Source organism: Solanum stenotomum, chromosome 9 (assembly GCF_019186545.1).
Source record: "Solanum stenotomum isolate F172 chromosome 9, ASM1918654v1, whole genome shotgun sequence".
NCBI lineage: Eukaryota > Viridiplantae > Streptophyta > Magnoliopsida > Solanales > Solanaceae > Solanum > Solanum stenotomum.
Window position 1 is genome coordinate 52,788,937 of NC_064290.1, and position 18,938 is coordinate 52,807,874.

Here is an 18,938-nt window from a genome sequence, read left to right on the forward strand (position 1 = left end):
TCTGATTAGAAGTAGTAACGTAGAACCATGCTTTAGATGGTTTCTTCGTTTAGCAAGAAATGTATATCTTCCTAAATTGATGAAATTCATGCAAATAAGTAGAGCATTATTATTATTATCATCACAACCAATTTTTATACTCAATCACATGCATCAATGTCAAATGACAAAGTATTTGCTAAAGTATCAAAAGTTAATCCTACACCTTGGAGTTGCATCATTCCTAATACTGACTGATCTCTATCCCATCCAACAAAAGCCAAGCAGTAGAGCCCGCGATAGTTAATAACAACTCGTTCTTTTTCCAGAAGTAACATTGTACTCGAGCTTACGCTGCCAAAGTACAACTTCACTACAGGGAAGAATAAACCACGACCACTCGGATCATCCTTATAGCAAGTGTCGAAAGGTTTATTTGGATTTTCAACCATAGGAATATCTTGTACTTCTTCTCTGAATATGTAACGGAATACGACATAAAAATCATTAGGAAAATAGGTAAAACTTGTCCCTGTATCCACCAACACTCCACCACTCATATATGGTTTAAACTTCCACCACGAAGGACTCACTGGAACCTCTCGATCGTTAATAAAAACTTTATAAAGGTTGACATAATAAAATGAAGGGTACCTATAGTTAAATAACAGTTTTGCTGATGTTGCTCTTGGCCACTTGCTAGTATGGAAACTAAGAACTGATCCTTTTCCTGAATAAAAAGGTGGTAGACACATGGACATTACGTGCCCCACAAATTGCGATGGTAAAGAATATTGAACAGCGCGACCAACGCCAAGAATCCCAGAAGCGAAAGCACTGAAATTTTTTTCACCAGTTTGATCTTTGCTACATCCATATGTGACCCTAACCGGACGATGGTCTAAATTAAAAGTAATCACATCATCTGCTATGAAACCTTTTGTTTGTGAATGATCCGCGTATATCATATCATATCTACACTCAAAATTTTCTTGATTACAATGAAAGGCTGGATCCACAGTCCTGCACCTTAAAGCATGTCGATTGCAACCTATAATTCGAAATGTTTTGGATGCAGTTGAATCATATAGAGGTTGATCTTGTTTGTAACACGCCACACATGGTCCACATTGCCACCAAACTAAATCACTTCCAGTGTCTATTAACAAGTAATTTTTTATCATTTGAGTGCCAATAAAAAAAGACGCGACATACTCACCACCCCCGTAGAAAATATCTGTTGATTTTGGGACCAGCTCGAGCATCTCACCTCCTTGTGCACCATTTTGAGATTCAAGAACCGAAGCTAAATAACTTGCTCTAGCATTACATCGAGCAAGTCTATTTTCAAGCAACGAGTCGTAGTCCTTGAATTTTGTTTTTTCAAATACATCGCGATGGTAAACAGTAAAAGTATAAGATGGCATCGGAGGATCGGGAAGCTTAGTCGGATCGAGAGACATAAATCTTTTTCTAGCTTGCATTATGTAAGTTGAGTTGAGGGGTGATAGGGAATTTGTATTTCCCAACACAATAAGTAGAATTGAGAAAATAATAGAAGTGAAAAGGTGAAAATGGTGGAACTTTTCCATTGGTATTTTTCTACTTTCTTCAATTTTTTTATGCAAATAGGAAGAAACACAGTTAAATATGGAGATCTGATTCTCTTTATATTTTTGTTCAATTAAGGAAAATATGTAATTTTGCAAGAAAGACATTCCTAAAAAGAGCATTAATAAATCTCATGAAATCTATGCTATTTAGGAACTTTAATTATGTAGTTTTCCTATTCACATTGGGTCAAATATTAATTAAGCTTCCTATTTACATCTCATTAACTATAATTCTTTTAAAAGACTTGTGGAAAAAAGTCTCGAAAGAATGTGTCGTTATATTTGTAACACCTCAAACTTCCGGCTAAGACTTGAATTGTTCTACAAATGTAATTAGACCGAATTGGGTGAAACTTTTATGGTTCCTAGGTGTACATGTCAATTCCTAAGTGTGATAAGTGAATTGGATGTGAGTTAAGGTACCTCTAGCACTAAGTCGAGTTGATAGCTTCCAGGTGACATTGCAAATTGCTCTTTTCCTAATGTCCTCAAATTAGACAACAAAAATCTATAAGGTCCAATTCCCACCTGAAATCGGCTCCTTACCTCGACTCAGGACATTTTGGTGTTGCCAACAACACGTTGACAGGGCTAATGTCGCATTTCGTCAATGATACTTTTCAACTGGAACTTGTTTTAGAACGCGTATAAAACTGTTGTGCTCTGTCTGTTTGTGGTTTTGTGAAAGGCTAGTCGCTTTTCACTTTACTCTGTATACATCTTTTTATTCCTTTGGCTTGCTTGGTGCTAACACTAGAACAAAAATAGCTTTTAGCAGCAACAAATATGCGCATTAACAAAGACTGATAACCTTTACCAGCATTAGTTAATTTTCTTTAGATCCAATGTCACTATAGACTTTAGCAACGTTTACAAAGAGTGCATTATCACTAGTAATTGCCTCTAAAAAAAAATTATTTTTCGGCAATTAAGCTATTGTCGATAATTAATTGTCACTAGAGATCATTTATGGTGTAATGTAAGAAGATGCTTCATTGATAATTGTTAGAGTGTGTCAAAGCCCCACATCTTCTTATATGAACTTGAGCAATCCTCTCCTCATGAGCTAGCTTTTAGGGTTGAGTTAGGCTCAAATGTCTATCTTTACATGGTATTAGAGTCAGGTCCATCCCCGTTTGAGCTCCCGATCCACGCTTGTTTTACTTAAAAATATATGTAAAAGGAAAGATGACTGAGTTTTCGAAAAAAACCGATTAAACTTATGGTTTAAGAGAAATCGAGTTTCCAAAAGGATAGAGTCGCCACTTAATTTTTAGTAAAAAATCAAGAAAAAATTAAAGGTTTTCAAAAGGTTTAAACAGATAAAATCAATTGAAAATAAAAGGGTTCGAAGTTCAATGTACATTCCGAGAAGGTGTTAGGCCCTCGGAATGCCCGCTAACTTGCGGTTGACCGGCGATTTGACCAAAATGATTTTGACTAATTTGAAATTTGAACTTAAGTAAAATAATTCATTTATTTTAACTAATTATTTTATTTTTTTTATTTTTTTTGAAATTTAAACTTAGCAAAAGAAATAATTTATATTAACTATTTATTATTATTATTATTATTATTTTTTTTGAAATTGACTTAGTAAGAAAACTAATTTATTTTGAAATTTTAACTTAGTAAGAGAACTAATTTATTTTAACTTATTTGTTTATTGCCATTATTATTTTTATCACTTTATTTATTTTAAGGGGGAATGAACTAAAGGGGAATTTTCAAAAGGGGAAATCACTTAAGTGACAAGACAAATAAAATTAAAGCTAAGTAAAAAAAAAAAAAAAAAAAAAAAAAAAAAAAAAAAAAAAAAAAAAAAAAAAAAAAAAAAAAAAAAAAAAAAAAAAAAAAAAAAAAAAAAAAAAAAAAAAAAAAAAAAAAAAAAAAAAAAAAAAAAAAAAAAAAAAAAAAAAAAAAAAAAAAAAAAAAAAAAAAAAAAAAAAAAAAAAAAAAAAAAAAAAAAAAAAAAAAAAAAAAAAAAAAAAAAAAAAAAAAAAAAAAAAAAAAAAAAAAAAAAAAAAAAAAAAAAAAAAAAAAAAAAAAAAAACTTTTATATACATATATATATATATATATATATATATATATATATATATATATATATATGAAATGGCCATCTTGAGGATTTTAATTAAATTAAACCGTAAGAAATAAAGATGTTAGTTAAATACAATAAAAATGAGTAAGAGAGGGAAAGGGAATCTCAAATTTGGGCCTCTGGCCCAAATCCTCCAAATCTTGGGCCTGCTGTAACTTCATTTGATGCTTTGAGAACCTGTATATACCAAGTGTATATTGATGTATACAGGTCACATTTCGGTCCGTTTTGTGTATATCGAACCATATATCAAATGTGGACAGCCCATTTCAATTTTCCAGCACATGCATCGTCATTTCATACCTGTATATCGCTATTCTTTCTATATATACTTGTGTATACACTTGTATATATCGTGTATACTGCCCTCTTTTGGGCTTTTGGGGCCTGCAAATTAAATTTCCAGCCACCTGTATTGCTTTCCACCTGTTCATCAATTTCTTTCACTCGGAAATGGGGGTTGACTCGATCAAAAAATGTAATTGGGCCTTTATGGCTTATCCGGAATGCCTAAGGGAAAAAGCCTAAGTCCCAAGGGCTCGTCAATAGACCACATGCATCACAACAAAGAAAAAAAAATGATTAACATACAATCTAATCTCAGTAAATAGTGAACGGAGTAGACCAAATTATATATATATATATATATAATGAAACAATGACCCAAGCAAACCAACACATAATCCCATAAAGGAGATTATGGAGAAATACATTGACAGCTAATCCATTTTTAAAGGGAATGATTAAGAAAATAACGACCGTTTCCCACAAACATCTCAATATTACCATTTAACAACATACTCACACATAGAGGAAAAAAGAATAGCAAATCACCATCAATTAATTTGACAACCAAAGATACAGATGACAACATGCTTCTAAGATAATTGCATTTAGCTAAGGAAATAAGACAAGGACACAAAATAACTAATTTATATTGGCATGCTCACTGGACTTGTAACTTAACAAAAAAATAAACAAGTTTTATACTATTATAAGCTTGGAACAAAATAAGAACAAGTATAGAATAATCATGACAACATTACTGCAGATGGCTCTTGTATCAACAAGCTAAGGAAAATCTAACTTAAATGCTCCACTTGAAGAAAATAATGAATTATCAAGTTAATCGCTATTGATTTTAATCTTTATGACGTTGACCAAACTAAGCAAAGAAAAAAAGAGTATTGAAGGAGCCATGTATCAATTTTTACAAGCGCAGAAGAATACTAAAACAATATAAGCAAATAAAGCCGAGAGGATGGCTACACATTCACAATAGCGCATATTTGCAATTTATCAAAAAATAAGCTAGAAGTTGATATCGAAACAGGCAAAGGAGGCAGATTCATTGCGAACTAAAATAACATGAAAGATAACAAAGGGAAGACATTAAGATTGTTGACAGCAAGGTTTAGAGATGCGAAGTACTAACAAGCGGACTAAGGTCCTCTTAAGAGCGGGAGGTACGAATGAGCAAATAAAACGGTAAAACAATCAACTCATATGACTTACATGGATTTAAGCAACAAGAAGAGAAAACAACATGTGTACGCATATATATCAGAAGATCGAAATCATCTATAGAAGATGACTTCAATTTTCAAGATTGAACCATAACTTTCACAGCCTATCAATCGAGATAATAGCAAAATAGGCATATTCTAACGATGAGAACATTAACTCGGGAAGAGGGGAAAACACCAAGCTTTCAATGAAAAAAACGAAAACAAATAACAACTATGGACTTTCAGGCAGATTCCATCACTGTTTAGCAGCCAATAAAGGGGTCAAAACGCCCAGATGCTAATATGTAAATAGTTTCATGTTGTTAAGAACAACCCATTACGAGTAAGAGGTGCTTGAAGCGAGATGGGTATTACCTTTAAGGGTGCAGCGAACGGGGACAACGAGTTAGCAGTTGCGATCCTTCCACCACGAAAATGAAACCACGAACAGCGATCCGAACGGAAGTCCAAACTCAAACGAACTACTAGTCTTCTCGAAAGCAGGGATCGAAGAACTTTCTGTTTTCTAGCTCCCCTTTTTGCTTAAGTTACTCTCTATTTTTTCAGCTAGAAAGATCCAATCTAAAAGATTTCCAACTAAAAGAAAAAATCCCCCGCCTCTCAGATGAATGGAAGAGATGATTATATAGGAGAGATTAGGGTAGATTTTGGGGGGAAAGAGGACGAATTCCAAATTCAAAAAATTGAATTCTTTCCCCAATTCGACCAAACACCCTTTCCTCTAAGATTTCAACCCATTCCGTAAGAGAAAGGGGAGAAACGCGTGTTTGTACGACTGCTGCTGCGACATTAATGCGGAGAGAGACATTGAGGAAGAGGACAAGGAGGAACAGAGTATTCTCTCTGCTCCTCGCTGCTTTGTCGCGTGAAGAGGACGATGGAACAGGGGTCCGGGTCGGGCTGCTGCTATAATGTATGATGTATTGTATGGAATTGGGTATTTGTTATAAGAGTGTTGGGCCTGGGAGTTCGCTGGAATTGGTGTTGTGTTGGAAATTAAAATAGAATGTGGGAAAATGGACAAAGAGGTTGGGCTATAATATTGGGGTTGTGGGCTGTTGAAGTTTTGAATGAATGGCCCAACTAATTGCAATTATTGCCGGCCAAAGTTTAAGGGATAGCCAAATTGATTTAGTTAGTGAGTTTGGCTAAAATTAAATAAAATGAATTAATATAAATTAATTAACGAGCTTCTTAATCATAACGGAATAAAATAATTAACTTAATAAAAATATAATTAATTTAAACATGAACTAATTAATTCAAAATCGTAATTATGATTTAAATTAAACTAAGTTAGTAAAACACTTAGCTAAAAAGAAATAAAAAATATTTTGATATGATTTTCAAATATTTATAAAATATACTAATTAGACACATAATTATATAATAATTAACTTAATTATAAACTAATTAACTCGAAATATAAGTTACTAATTAATTTAAACCAAATAGCCAAATATTTAAATAAGACTAAAATCATTTTGAGACAATTTTCGAATATTTATAAAATATACTAATTCGACACATAATTATATAAAATATCATATTTATTATTTTAAAATTTATAAAAATGACAAAACTACTTAAAATGACTTGAAAATTATTTTGAATTTGATGAAGCTAATTATTTCAAATTGTTTAGATTTTAGGAAGCTCGATGATTAATTTATATTGGGGAGGGTCAAAATTGGGTGTCAACAACGCTCCAGTTGGACTTGGGCGTGAAGGGGGAAGGGTGTTAGAATGGGTCAAAGTCCCACACTGGTTGGGAATGAACTAGTGGTCTGCTTATATGAACTTGGACAATCCTGATCCCCTCATGAGCTAGCTTTCGAATGAGACTCATATGACATATCTTTAGGATGAAAATAAACTAGTAAAAGTAGATTTAGGTACAACTTTTAAATTTTCTTCATAGATACTCAATCAATTACATGCATCTAAGTCAAAAGACAAAGTATCTGTTGCAGTATCAAAAGTTAATCCTATACCTTGAAGTTGATAACTTCCTCTAAGTGCGATGGGGTATTTCCATTTCGTAAAATCCAGACAGAATAGCCCTCTCTCATGCACCATGACTCGTTGTTGTTCTAGTAACAAAAAATTTTCCGGGTTTTGGTGACGAAGTACATCTTCACATCGGGGAAAGTTGGTACCTCACCTGGATCCACCATATAGCAAGTGTCAAAATTTCCAAGTGGAGCATCATACAAAGGAATACCTCGTACTTCCTTTCTGAATGTATCACGGAATTCATCATAAAAATATTCAGGGAAACTGGTAACAGTTGCTCCTGTATCCACGATGCTACCACCGGTCAGGCCATTTTCAAAATTCCGCGATTTTTTTGTTCGTAATACTTATTTGGTCCACATTGCCACCAAACTAAATCACTGCCAGTGTCTACTAGCAAGTACCTTTCAGCGCCAAGAATAAAAGATGCAACATACCACCATTTGCGAATTGTACACTTGTTGTTTTCGGAACCTTTTCATTGTCCCTTTTACTCTCATGTGCTCCGTGTGGCCTTGTCAGAGCTCCAAACTAAATTAGCCTTTAATGAATTAAGTTAAAATCTACACTCACAACAATTATTCTTCAATGCAACTCTTTAGTTAATTTGTCGCATTTCTTTTATCGTATTAGCATGTTCCTCTATTTGTTTCTCTTCTTAATCTCCTTCCTTGGCTTCATCTTCCTCTTGTTCTCCATTCATCTTCATTATTTTTGTAATGTCGATTCTTCTCTTCTCTTACACATATACATACTACCCTTAAGATAGAAGAAATACACTCAATTATTCATTTTCTTCTTCATAAAAAAGTGCAATTGCTCCTCCTTCGCCAAATAAAAGCTATATATTAATTACAACAACCCTTTTTCTACCTTTACTTCTTCACTGCTTCACAATCACGTTTAAAAATTCCAACAAATTTCCTGTTTCTTTTAATAATTGCAATATGTATTGTTGAAAATCATGTATAGCGGAAAACTCTCGCAATAGGAGGATAAATCATTTTTTCTGGCTTTTCCATTGAAGTTTTGCTAATGGAGTGAGTCTCTATAAAAATGACATTTAATAGTTTCTTCAATTTCAATCATTTTTAACTGAATCGGTTGACAAATGTGTCTATCCAAATCTTTTACTTATCTTTTTGTAGTTATTAATTTTACTATTCAGTAACTTTCAATTATATAATTTTTAAATAATTAAATATTAAATATATCATAACCAATAATAATAAATTCAAATATAATTTTCTAATTTATTTTTTTAAATAGCCCAAAAATGTTAAAACATAGTTTTCATTTTAAAAATAAAAAAATAAGTTTTTTTTAAAAGAGCCCAAAAATGTTAAAACACAGTTTTAACGTAAACAAATTTTAAAACTGTTTTTAATTTATTATTTGTTATTTTAATTATTCTGTTTTTTCAATTGTTATTTATTATTTAATTAAAATTATATTTAGTTAGAATTAAATTAAATGGATCTAAGTATTGATATGTTTATATATTTATTTAATTAATAATTAGTGATTATTGTGGTATTGACTAATATTTTATTTTTGTTTATTTAAGATGTTTTGTAAGTGCCACACAATTAGTCTAATTGTAATAATTATTGACTTGTGTCAATATTTATTTAAATAATTATTTAAAATTATTTGAAATTATTTAAAATTTAAGATTCTAAAAAATTGTTGGAATTATTGATATGTGTCAATATTAATTTAAATAATTATTTATTATTGATTATTTAAAATTTAAAATTCTAAAAAATTGTGGTAATGGCATGAGTCATTTTTTCTTCTCCTTTTATATATAGATAGATGATTATTTAAAATTTAAATTTCTAAAAAATTATAATAATGACATGTGTCATTTTTTTTATATATAGATAGATAATTATTTAAAATTTAAAATTCTAAAAAATTGTGGTAATGACATATGTCATTTTTTCTTCTGCTTTTATATATAGATAGATGTTCTGTGATGTACCGCTCATTAAGTGTACTATAAAGTGGGGCTTGTCTTTATCATTTTAATAGTATTTTTCATCAATAAATTGAATTCTCTTCCTTTTCTCATTCATAAATAAAAATAAATAAATTGATTCATCTTCTTTCTTTCCTCTACGATTTCACGGAATGCTATGTTCATTCTTCTCTCAATCGATAATCTTTTTCCTCCATCACCTGACTTAACTTTTTAGGTGAATGACGCCGTATATAATAAAAATAAGCTCAGGGGTTCGAAATTTAAAGAAAAAGCTCATGTGGTAATGTCAGTTCCTGGTGAGCGTAGTAATTTCTACATGCTTTTTATACGGGGTATCTCATTAGTTGCAAAAGTTAACACCAAACTAATAAAATATATTGAGAATAAAGCTACGTTAATAAAAAAATTAGTGGATCAGTTGTATTACATAAGTTAATTTCTAAAACACGTGAAAATTAAAGGATGAAAAAGGAAGCGAGACGGAGAAGAAAAATATTTACCTTAACTTGCTAAATTTATATTATTTTATAGTATCGCATTAAGCATTCCTTCCTACTTTTACCCTGCTTCATTAAACATTCTTAAAAAATTTCTTGTTGAAAAAAAGAAGATGATCCAAGCCCAAAAGTTGAGATCAATTCCATGCGTTAGAAAGGGTAAAAAAAAAAAAAAAGAGGAATTGTTGCGCATGGGATTCGAACCCATAACGTAAAAGCCACTGGTGAACCCCTTAACTATTAAGCTAAAGCTTCTTACTTATTTTCAAGGGGTTCATTTTAATATATGTACACATAAAATCAGAATTTGACCCAGTGCGAGTTATTTATATTTTTGAGGTTTTAAGGTAATTTTCTTTATTATTGAACTTTTATTGTCTGTAATCGCCATTTGTTTTTTGGGTCATTTCTTATAGGATTTGAATATGCATGTACTAATTTTTCTGTTATACTTATTCATGTTTGGATTCAGGTAATCAGAATTTGTAGACAATAAAATTAGTGTCGAGAAAATAATAATCAAGAATGGAAAATTATGCAATAATCGTATTTATTAATCCAAAGTGTGAGTGTTACAATCTCTATGATTCCTTTGAATTTGTCTTTTCAAATATAAATTTAAGGGCTCTTGAGCTTGAGTTTGAGTTTGTCTTGAACTTAATCTTGAATTCAAGGGCTTTAAAGCTTATTCTTGGATCTTCGATGAACTTGACTTTGAACTTTATCTTGATCTTGACTTTTACTTGAATTCAAGGGTTTCAAACTTGTTCTTGAATCTGATGGTTTTGATCTTGATCGTTCTTGAACTTGAATGTTTGAATTCTTGAACTTGTAGCTTATAGAGAATTTTATGGCATTTGTACCATGGGTTTTCTCTAGTTTCTTGTTTAAAATTTTTTGGTTTTTCTTCTGAATTATGAGAACCCCTATTTATAGTTTTAGAATAAAGGAGTTGCAATTAGAACAGATTTCCCTCGGCCAATCAGATTTAAGTGACATGACATATGAGCTTCATGGAGTGGGCTTGTCATTTTTGACACATGTCATAATCCTATTGACTTCTTGTTTGACTTGGCATGCCACATCATTTACATGGCATAAAAAATGGGCCTCTAGGATGAGATGAAATTGAGCTTAGCAAATTGGGTTCATCTATTGTAGCCCAAATCATTTAAATTGAATTTTAATTAAATTCACTTAAATAATTAGCTCAATTATATTAACCCAAAATATTTATTTGTACTAATATATTCATGAATTTAATATAATCCGAATCATTTGATAAATTTTAAATAATTACACGTGCCATAATAAGAAATTATTTTCAATATAAGAAATCATCAAGTTTGGAGTCTATACACATTAAAGAAGGACTCGGATCATAGTTTGGAAATTTGAGCTATGGCATGGTTCGATTTCAAACAACCATTTCACAATCCCTTTTCAGAAGTGGGTAAGTTTATAATAAGGTCGTAACTCGTAGTTATGTCCTCTGTTGTCTATTAATCCTCAAGGGAACAAGTCAAACAAAATGTCAACTTATAATGCAGCTTTCACTATAGTATTAAATAAGAAAATGAAGTGCAAATTTATTCAATTAATGCATTCCAGTTTAACTGAAATATTTTGTATTTCAATCTGCAGACACATTTACTTGGAATATTCAACACACTAGACAACATGCAAGCAGATATTAAAAATAAAATAAAATAAAATATGATAGTATTTATTATAATTAATATGTATTTACAATTTTGACCATAAGTATTATGATTTTAGTAATAATGTAATTTTTAACTTATGAGTTTGATTTGGTATTTGTAAGGAAGGACACCACCATACTCCACCACCAAAACTAACAAATACTACATAAGATATGTTTGCACATAGACTTTCTTAACCATAATAATAATAAGTTGATAAGGTCGTAGTTATGTCTATTAGTCCTCAAGGGACCAAGTTCAAACAAAATGTCAAGAAACTTATAATGCAACAGCTTTCACCAAATAAGAAAATGAAGTGCAAACTTATACAATTGCATTCCAGTTTAACTGCAAACACATTTACTTGGAACATTCAACACACTAGACTAGGACTAAAAGGTTGTAATATATACAGTAGTAAAAACAAAATGTATACCTCTGTGTCAAATCTAAGAGTGGAGATGAAAGATCAGAAATCTTCTATGGAAGGTCAATAGTCAAATCAAGTGTTTCTGCATCCTCACCAGCCCATTCCAATCAGGTTGCTGCGATGTATCTTCTCAAAGCTTTTAGCTATTACTCCCTGTTTGAAGAACAATAATGTAACATCCATAATGAATATCGCTAGTCTAAAATACTTACTAGTAGCATTGCATTGGCCCCTTAGCAGCAATTCTGCTCCAGCAAGAACAATATATGGTGTTGTTTAATTTGTATCTCTGCAACTAGTTCATATAGCATAACGAAACATTAATCACTATATACATATGTGCCTATGGAATATAATATGTAGATAGCCAAATATTTGCTCTAGACATTGTAACTCAGTACCATTGCTGCATCAATCACATACAGTTTCTCCCATGTAGGTATGTATGTAAATGGTCTTTGGACTGACTTCCCCTTTCAAGAGCTTGTTGACGACGCAAATGTACCTCTAGCCATCATTTCCACATCACGCTCCATAAGATAAATACTTTACAGCTGGACTATCCTTGTGAATGCTACCTGCTGGTGAAATATGGTCACCAAAGTTCAATAAGCTCAAGGCATCCTTAACCCCAATACTCATGCCCATGAATTGATTCATTTCTCAGGGAGGGGAGCACTCTTGACTGAACAACCTATATATGTATAGGCTTGAGAATTGGTTTAAGTCATACTAATTTCAAGTTAATTCATTGCTTATTGAGGAACGCAAAAACATAATATATACCTCTGCTATTTCTTTATATTGCTACGCCATATATCCTTTCAAGTAAACATTTTTACCATCTTTTCCAATTCCAATAGGATCCTTCTCCAAGTCAGGCAATGTGAAAATATAGTCGAAAGGATTTCAATAACAAAAATACAAGCATCATATTTATCTTATGGTTAGAAGCTATATATGACTCTCCAAAAATGTTGTCTGATTCTCCAAAAACACACTACGACTTAGCATACCGTTCCCGCAAGATAATTAGCTCTTGTCTTGTTAGAGGGTGAACACGTACCGCCTTCAAAATTCCGATTTCCAGAAAGCACAGCTGCACTGCAATGTCTGCAAAAGAGTCAATCCCATGAAACATCATCGACATAGACAATCATTTTTTCTTGCTCAAGCAGCAGCCTGAGCGCCATGTGAAAGTAGTACAAAATGGACAACATAGAGCACCATGTGAAAGTAGAGTGCTTAAAGAAAAAATAGCAAGGGTCAAGTGATAAATTGGACAGTACCATTGTCAATGATGGCAGAAGCAACTGATTCATCAAGGTCTCCAGAATTACCAATACATGTTGTGCAAACAAGATTGAGGCACTGCTGCTTTTCTAAACACATTATAAAGGAGAAAAAAAGAGGGAAAACTAAGTGTTCCTCACTCCGTCCAGTTAATCACTACCAAGCTCCATCACGCATAGATGTGAGATCATGGAACTCCAATGAAAACATTATAACACAATTGTTGCCTTGGTGCAGTATTTTCCCATCTTCTCAACATCATCTTTGGATACATGGAGAAATTATCATAAAAAATTCTGAAATGTTGGCTTGACAACAAGCAAAATAAGACAACTAGATAATGGTTCAACTTAGATATAGCAAAATTATTTGAGTGCATTTAGACTGTAGAATTTCTAGTTCTAGTTACAGTCAATCCTTACAAGTCTGGTTAAATTCGTCATGGTTAGAATTAGTAGAAAGTTCCTATCCCAATTCCTCAAACCAAACGAAGTCTTATAAATGGAAATTGATTATATATTTTCTAGACAGATTAGTGGGTTAGGGATATCGGGTAGCTTAGGAGTAAAAATATAGCATTATTTTTGGAGAAATGTTTTAACAACATAGCCCAAAAACATAAATTCATACCCAATTGATTTTTTATTTTATTTTTTAAAAAAGACAACATAAAATAAGCTAAGATATGTCTAAGGATTAAGAAGAAAAGATTCATACATAAATTCGTAGACAATTGATAAAAAAAGAAATCTATGCTATTGAAAACGATACTCCTTTAAGGTACTTCACGGGGTGCAGGTATCAGTATGCCTTTGTTCCCACTTCTCACTTCTTTCTGAGTAGCTTTAATTCTTGCGTCCTTGCATGCATCCGCTTAATCGCTATTAAATCTCCGATTATATGCATACCTAGCATAAAAAGAATGAAATTCCTTAGCCCACTACAACAACGGCACCCACCAGCCATTGTGATGTATCCGCGTCCACCAATACACCCATCCGCTTTCACCATGGCCATAGTGATCGATTTGCGGTGAATACACCCACCCAATTTGGCCATACTAATTTCATGTCGGTATCTCTGAGTCATAGTGATCGATTTCGGATTCACTACAATATGATTTGATAATACACTCTTCCCTGTTGTTGCAATAACACGATTAACCCCAAAAGCTGTATGATTTGATACTACACTCTTCAACCCATGTAGGTATCTCTGAGCCATAGTGATCGATTTGGAATTCACTACACTATGATTTGATAATACACTCTTCCCTGTTATTGCAATAACACGATTAACCCCAAAAGCAGTGTGATTTGATACTACACTCTTCAACCCATGTAGGTATCTCTGAGCCATAGTAATCGATTTGGGATTCACTCCAATATAATTTGATAATACACTCTTCGTTGTTAATGCAATAACACGATTAACCCCAAAAGCTGTATGATTTGATACTACACTCTTCAACCCAAGGGCAACATGTTTGAACACTCCCATTGACATTCTCACAATAAACATAATAACAAAATAGTTTCTTATTATGATAAAAAAGAAAAATACTTGATTTTTTCAATACCGTTTATATAAATAAAATATCATATATAAACCTTTTTCTTTTTCCAAATCCTATTTGAATGAGATAATGATTTACAAATCCAATTACTAATGGGACTCATCTAGTCTTTTCTAAATATAGGAATCCTTATGAAACACAATAAAATAGGTAAAAATAAAAGGACACACACAAGTTTAGTTTACAAGATTAAAAAAATATATTAATAACTACCAGTTAACAAAAAGACACAATAATTTAATTTTTTTTTTTAAAAAAAAAAACTGTCATACCCATCCCCTTTTCCACGTCCTCTTCCCACTAAGCGCACGCACAAACGCACAAATTAAAAATAAATCAGATGTGAATGTATCTATCTATCTATATATAAAAAGAGAGAAAAAAACGATATTTGTCAGCACCACAAATATTCTTAAATTGTATTATCTTCAGTTAAGTTAAATAATAAATTTAAATTTAATAACTTAATTGTCTTTAGTTAATTTAAATAATAAATTCCATTTTAAAAACAAAATAACAATTTAAAATAGTTTTTTTAAAAAAACAGTCTTTTAAAAGTTGCTAATTTGTTTTTTATTGTATTGGAGCAATTTTGATGAGTAAGGACCGATGGAAAAGTGGCTATTTTATTATGATTCACTAAATTTTAAAATTCTTTTAATCAGACAGACAATATTATTTTATAGTAATACGTTTGTGTTTTAATTAAAAGGAGAATAATAATTATTACACCTACTCCGACCCGTTTATGATTCTCCTACTCCAAATTGCACCACTATGTAAAAAAACAATTTTAATTTATTGTATCGTATTATTAAATATGTTATTACGTAATAATTAACTTGGTGGGATGGAATTATGATATTTCTCTGTATTACTTTTTCCTTGCTTATGGAGTATTTATTTTTATACTTTATTGGTGACAACGGATAATTGTGGTGAATGATAGTGATAGTCAATTATACTGAGGAATGTACCATAGTGATTGATGACGTTGATTGTTTATAGTAATTGATTGCAATTGTAGTAATGATTGTAAATAGTAGTCGGTAATAGTGATGGTTGTTTGAGGTGATTGACGATATGGTGATGGTTGTAGTTGAGGATGATGGTAATTGATAATGATGAAAAGTGGAATGATTAAGATTTTAACTTAAAAAGTAAACAAATTTAATAAATTACATATGAATAGCTGAAATTTAGACCTCTATAAGTGCAAGCAAATTAGATTTTCACCTCACAAACCAGATAACAACAATCACAAATCCATAACATTCAACATTGTTGACCTACCATTTTCCAATGGCGGTAGATTCATTCAACATTGTTGGTAGTGCTAAAGATCTTCATCACTTTTGCATATTTTCTCCGCATTGTCCATAATACTCGTGGAAGTTCCATAAGAAATTTTGATCACATATAAGGCACACATAGTAGCAACTTTCAAGGCCTTCTGTGACATTTTTTTGTCAGCCAATTTCAGTTACAACGACGTTGTAAATTTGCTGTCGATCATTCTTGATAGTGCAGAGGTTCTGTTATGCAGACTGCATCACTTTGTCTATATATTTGCACTGATCTTCCCCTTTATAAGTCTTATCTGAGGCTAGGTCCAAGACCATTTCTCGATTTGTGCATGTCATCCTTGCACATGAGCCATGCTAATCTTCTCTGTATCGTTCCAATTTTATCAGATTTCCCCAAAGGGACAGGCAAGGTCCAAGAGATTTGTGAATAGAGCAATTATTTCTACTTATTATTGAAATAGAAAGGTATAAAAGAAAAAGTGATTTGTGTATCTACTTAGGTGCTTCTTGTATGTCCTCCTTTGCTATCTCAGCTACTTTTGAACCACCAGAGATGATTTAATATATTCCATTTGTTAGCTGGCTGCCATTTTGTAGAAACATATATGGCAATCTTAAAGCAATATACTAAAGAGGTATCAATAAAAGTGCCTCGTACTATGTTGCTTGGACTCTTCAAAAATGTCTGAGGGTACATGTCAGATCCTCCAAAAGTAGTGCATTTTTTGAGTATCCGACACATGAAGATGTCATAGGTTGAGAAATATAGAACTAGAATCCCAATTACCAACTGTACAAACTTCTTCAGAAAACAATTGATGATTTCTTCCCATCTGTTTAAGTCTTGTAAGGAGGTAGCAGGTACTCGGTGGAATAGTCAAGTGTGTACAACCTGACTCGAACACCACTATTTCCAACTTCACAAACCTCTTCTGGGGGAAGGGGGGGCAGGAAGGTGGGTGGGTGGGAAGTTTCCTGTGGCAAAACTAAAGAAAAAGAGACCATTGTCTAATTGATCCAACCTTTTGCCTTTCAATTATTGAACTATACTGTAGGAAACTTCTAGTGCTAAACAACTAAGTTTCCTCTAATCTTGAATATAGAAAAAAATGAGAATTTATATAGCCGATCTCAACTTGCTTGGCATTGAGAAACATAGTTTTTGTACTTGACATAATAGAAGGAATCTGGAAAATCAAATCAAACTGCTGTACTAAAGTATGCAATATACAATTTTCTTCACCTCTTTGTTCTACAACTATGTGTAATAAGAGCACCAGTAGGTGGACTTGTCATCTCTAATTGACATCTCCCATGTAACCAATAAGAGTAATGAATTAGGCCAATATTCACTCTGACCTTAAAAGTTCCTCTGATGGTATACACAACTCTGTTGCTAAGTACCTGTTTTTGTAGTTTGAAGGCTGAAATTGGTGGCAAATAAACCAAGCTAGATATCATGTGAACTTGTATTAATCGCGTTTCGCGTTGCCTCTGACTGAAAGGTTGAACAACTTGTGTTGCTATTAAGCTATCTGAGAAAAAAAGTTCAATGACCAAATGCTCAAATCTCACATCAAGTTTCTTGTTTGGATTGGTGAAATTTGCTATAAATGTGAAGTCACCATTCATATACTTAGGTGAGTCTAAGTATATGACACTTAGGCTTGCATTTGATGTATCAAACACTGGATTTCTTGGTTTGATAGATAGAAAAATGACTAAAGTTCCAATACCAAATAATATTAGTAGTAGGCAGAACATCATGCATAGTATTGCAGCACACCACACTGCAGGATTTGTACGTCTACGTTGTCGTGGCACAACATATTGTACTATTGGTTTATTCTTGATTTCATGTGACATTTCTGGTGTCAAAGGTTGATTGAGGGCTTGTTTTGCCATGATGATTTGGCTCATAGGCGATGGACCGCCACGTTTATGAGTTGGTGCTGGTGTTGGTGATGGTGTTAGAGGAAACATTTTAGGTGTACTATATTCAGGAGAAAAGAAACTTAAGCTCTCTGAGGAAGTCATATTGGCTTAATGAATTATGAAAGGAAAGATGAACAAATGAATGTTGGATCTATTTATTATAAGATAATGATACTAATAATGGAGTTTGGAATTGGATTAAGGAAAGTAAAAGGGAAAGAAACTTTTTTGGTTGTTTTTAATATTTAATAATAGTATATGATAAAGGTGTAATGTGAGTAGGAACTAAAGTTGGGAGATAGATGTTTTGATTTGAATTGTTTATGTTGCTTTTTTTTCCATAGTTGAATCACTGTATTTATTCAGAAAAAAAAACACTAAAGCGAGTGCCCCACCCAGGCCACCACAGGGCTCTATAACTTTTGTTTTTTCCGGTTCAGTTTGTGCGTGCCTCGACTGTTATTTTTCGACTCATGCTATATTCCATGAGGTACATGTACTGAATAACTTTGTCTATCGAGATTTAGGCACACAAGATTAACTAATGTTTGCTAGAACCTTTAAAGTTGCTTGAATTATGCAAATGTGCCCTTTTTAGGTCATGGTTAAGATTTTATCCCTATTTATAAAGTTGTGGAAATATAACCTTTGGAAAATTATCATTTCATGCAACATAAGATTCAGATCTAATATTTGCTCAAATATTGTTCAGAAAACACAAACAGTCATTTGACATTTGTAATAATATACAAAATTTTATATCAGACTAATGATTTTCGTAAAAATATTAATCTGTTCAAAAAGAGACTTTTTAGATTGTAATTTAAAAAATTTATAAAATATAAAATAATTTATTTCATTGATCATTAAATCGCACACTCGTGTGGACCATGGTTACACCCAACTTTTGTTTTGGGTGGTCTTAGTTGCACTTTACACTTTTTTTTTCTTGAAATTCTACTAATTTGT

General features: G+C 32.1%; 2 protein-coding genes and 1 non-coding gene across 3 annotated transcripts; all 3 read right to left on the reverse strand.

The window, feature by feature from the left end:
* Positions 1 to 140: 140 nt before the first annotated feature.
* On the reverse strand, positions 141 to 1,442 carry LOC125877648 (aspartic proteinase nepenthesin-1-like). Its single transcript, XM_049558877.1, has one exon. The coding sequence runs from the start codon at positions 1,440 to 1,442 to the stop codon at positions 141 to 143; it is 1,302 nt and encodes a 433-aa protein (XP_049414834.1).
* A 14,892-nt stretch (positions 1,443 to 16,334) lies between these two features.
* LOC125878097 (U6 spliceosomal RNA) lies at positions 16,335 to 16,437 on the reverse strand. Its single transcript, XR_007447713.1, has one exon. It is a non-coding gene; the product is annotated as a U6 spliceosomal RNA (small nuclear RNA).
* Positions 16,438 to 17,045: 608 nt separating this feature from the next.
* On the reverse strand, positions 17,046 to 18,239 carry LOC125875791 (NDR1/HIN1-like protein 6). The gene has a single exon (XM_049556826.1). The coding sequence runs from the start codon at positions 18,069 to 18,071 to the stop codon at positions 17,274 to 17,276; it is 798 nt and encodes a 265-aa protein (XP_049412783.1). The 5' UTR covers positions 18,072 to 18,239; the 3' UTR covers positions 17,046 to 17,273.
* Positions 18,240 to 18,938: the final 699 nt, after the last annotated feature.

Coding starts and splice junctions, on each gene's coding strand:
- LOC125877648 (XM_049558877.1), bottom strand. CDS start 1,442: ATGTCTCTCGATCCGACTAAGCTTCCCGATCCTCCGATGCCATCTTAT.
- LOC125875791 (XM_049556826.1), bottom strand. CDS start 18,071: ATGACTTCCTCAGAGAGCTTAAGTTTCTTTTCTCCTGAATATAGTACA.